Below are 1,888 nucleotides of genomic sequence, written 5' to 3' on the forward strand. Positions count from 1 at the left end.
TTGTATTTAGAAGACTTGGATTAGCAGATAAACATGCTGTTGTTTCTGGTTTGATATGGTATCAGAATTATATTGTAAATTTTCCAATTCTGTTTTTATAGCTATCCCACTTGACTTTGACATTAGTTCTCCACTGACGTATGGTACTCCTAGCTCTCGAGTGGAGGGAACCCCACGGAGTGGTGTCCGAGGCACACCCATGAGGCAGAGACCTGATCTCGGATCTGCACGGAAGGGACGGCAGGTGGACCTGCATTCTGATGGTGTAAGCAGGCATTACAGTTTTCTGATGCATATCATATGGCAATTATGAAATGGATAATTCTGTTGATGTGGGTCTGTCATTTTTTCTATGTAGCCAGCAACAGACGATATAGTGGCGAGTGAGCCATCTCTAGGCCAGAAACTTGTGATTTGGGGAACAGATGTAAATGTGGCAACATGCAAAGAAAATTTTCAGGTATGTTTAAAATTCCCTCTTTTAAGAAAATTCTGGTAGGGAGTATAACCTGTATCTAGGTGATTTTAATACAATCTGTAATACAGATTGGAGGTGATTTAAGATATATGATGCCTTTCGTGTTTTGTAGAAGTATTATCTAAACTTACCCTCCAATTGTGGCATACTTAAAAGTTTTCGTGTTTTGGATGGTTATTCCGAAATTTATTAAATGTTTTGTGTTTGTTTTTTTACTCTAATCATTAAGAGATTTCTGCAGCATTTTATTGACCCTATGGCAAAAGAAGAAGAAAGTGTTGGCATCAACATTAGTGAGCCTGTGTACATGCAGCGACTTGGGGAGGTAATCAGTTATCCTTACTCAAAACTTCAAACTTTGTTTCTTTAAACCAACAAAGCTGACTAAAAGATGTTTCTTTGTCTTACAGATTAATGTTATTGGGGAGCCATTTTTAAATGTAAACTGTGAGCACATAAAATCATTTGACAAAACTTTGTATAGACAGCTCCTCTGCTACCCTCAGGTAAGTATTTGACTTTGACCTTACAGGTGTATGTTTAGAAAGAATGCTTCTGAGTAGTGGAGTTTCCTTGGTGTGGAGAGAATACTAAAACATTTAAAGGCAAACCATGTTTCATCTATTTTAAGATGAACTTTTCACTCGTTAACACTTCTGAAATTAGGATTTGTGTTAATACTAGTAGTATCTCATACTTTGATTAGTCATGTTTCTTACTAGCATATAAAATGCCACAATTCATATCTTCTTGAGTTTCACTAACTTAAATGAAGATATTTTATGAATGCTTTACGTTCTTTTGTAATCTCTTCCAGACCTTGCGTTAGTTTTTATTAATGAAATACATGCAAGCAAACTTATTCTTGAATCTTGGTTTTGCTGTTTACTGACTGACTCGACCACACTTCACAGCAACTACAACTGGATATCAAAATCAAAACCACAGCCATTGAGTCATTTCTGATTCAAAGCCACCCATTAGGACAAAGTAAAACTACTCCCTGGGCATTCTGTTTCCATAAAGATTTGCACCTGTAATGGAAATATGAAGCAGAGCAGCAGGGGATTCCAACCACTGACTTATCAGTTAGCAGCTCAACATATAATCCACTGTGCTAACAGGGATCCTCAGTAGTGTCTAGAAAACAAGCACAGCATGATCAAAAAGCATTAACCTATTCAATGTCGGTGGTTCAAACCTTCCAGTCATTCCTAGGAAACCCTTTATGGGGTCGCTATGAGTTGGAACAGACTTGCTGGCACTTAGTAAATTAACAATGTAGTCATCACAAACCTTAGGAATACTGAACGCTCTTACCTCTGCATGAGCTTTATTTCTTATATTTAATTGCCAACATAGGAATTTGAGCACAGTATCTTCATGTTTGTTTGTTTATTTTATTTTATT

The 1,888-nt window shown here is 36.8% G+C and overlaps 1 protein-coding gene across 1 annotated transcript in view; it reads left to right on the forward strand.

The window, feature by feature from the left end:
- MCM4 (minichromosome maintenance complex component 4) overlaps positions 1-1,888 on the forward strand; it is a 26,228-nt gene that overhangs the window by 4,333 nt on the left and 20,007 nt on the right. Inside the window, exons 3-6 of the mRNA XM_006860064.1 lie at positions 102-265; positions 359-460; positions 708-803; positions 889-984. Coding sequence (XP_006860126.1) covers positions 102-265; positions 359-460; positions 708-803; positions 889-984 — 458 coding nt within the window. The remainder of the gene's footprint in view (positions 1-101; positions 266-358; positions 461-707; positions 804-888; positions 985-1,888) is intronic.

Source organism: Chrysochloris asiatica, unplaced genomic scaffold (genome assembly GCF_000296735.1).
Source record: "Chrysochloris asiatica unplaced genomic scaffold, ChrAsi1.0 scaffold00036, whole genome shotgun sequence".
In the NCBI taxonomy this organism is placed as follows: domain Eukaryota; kingdom Metazoa; phylum Chordata; class Mammalia; order Afrosoricida; family Chrysochloridae; genus Chrysochloris; species Chrysochloris asiatica.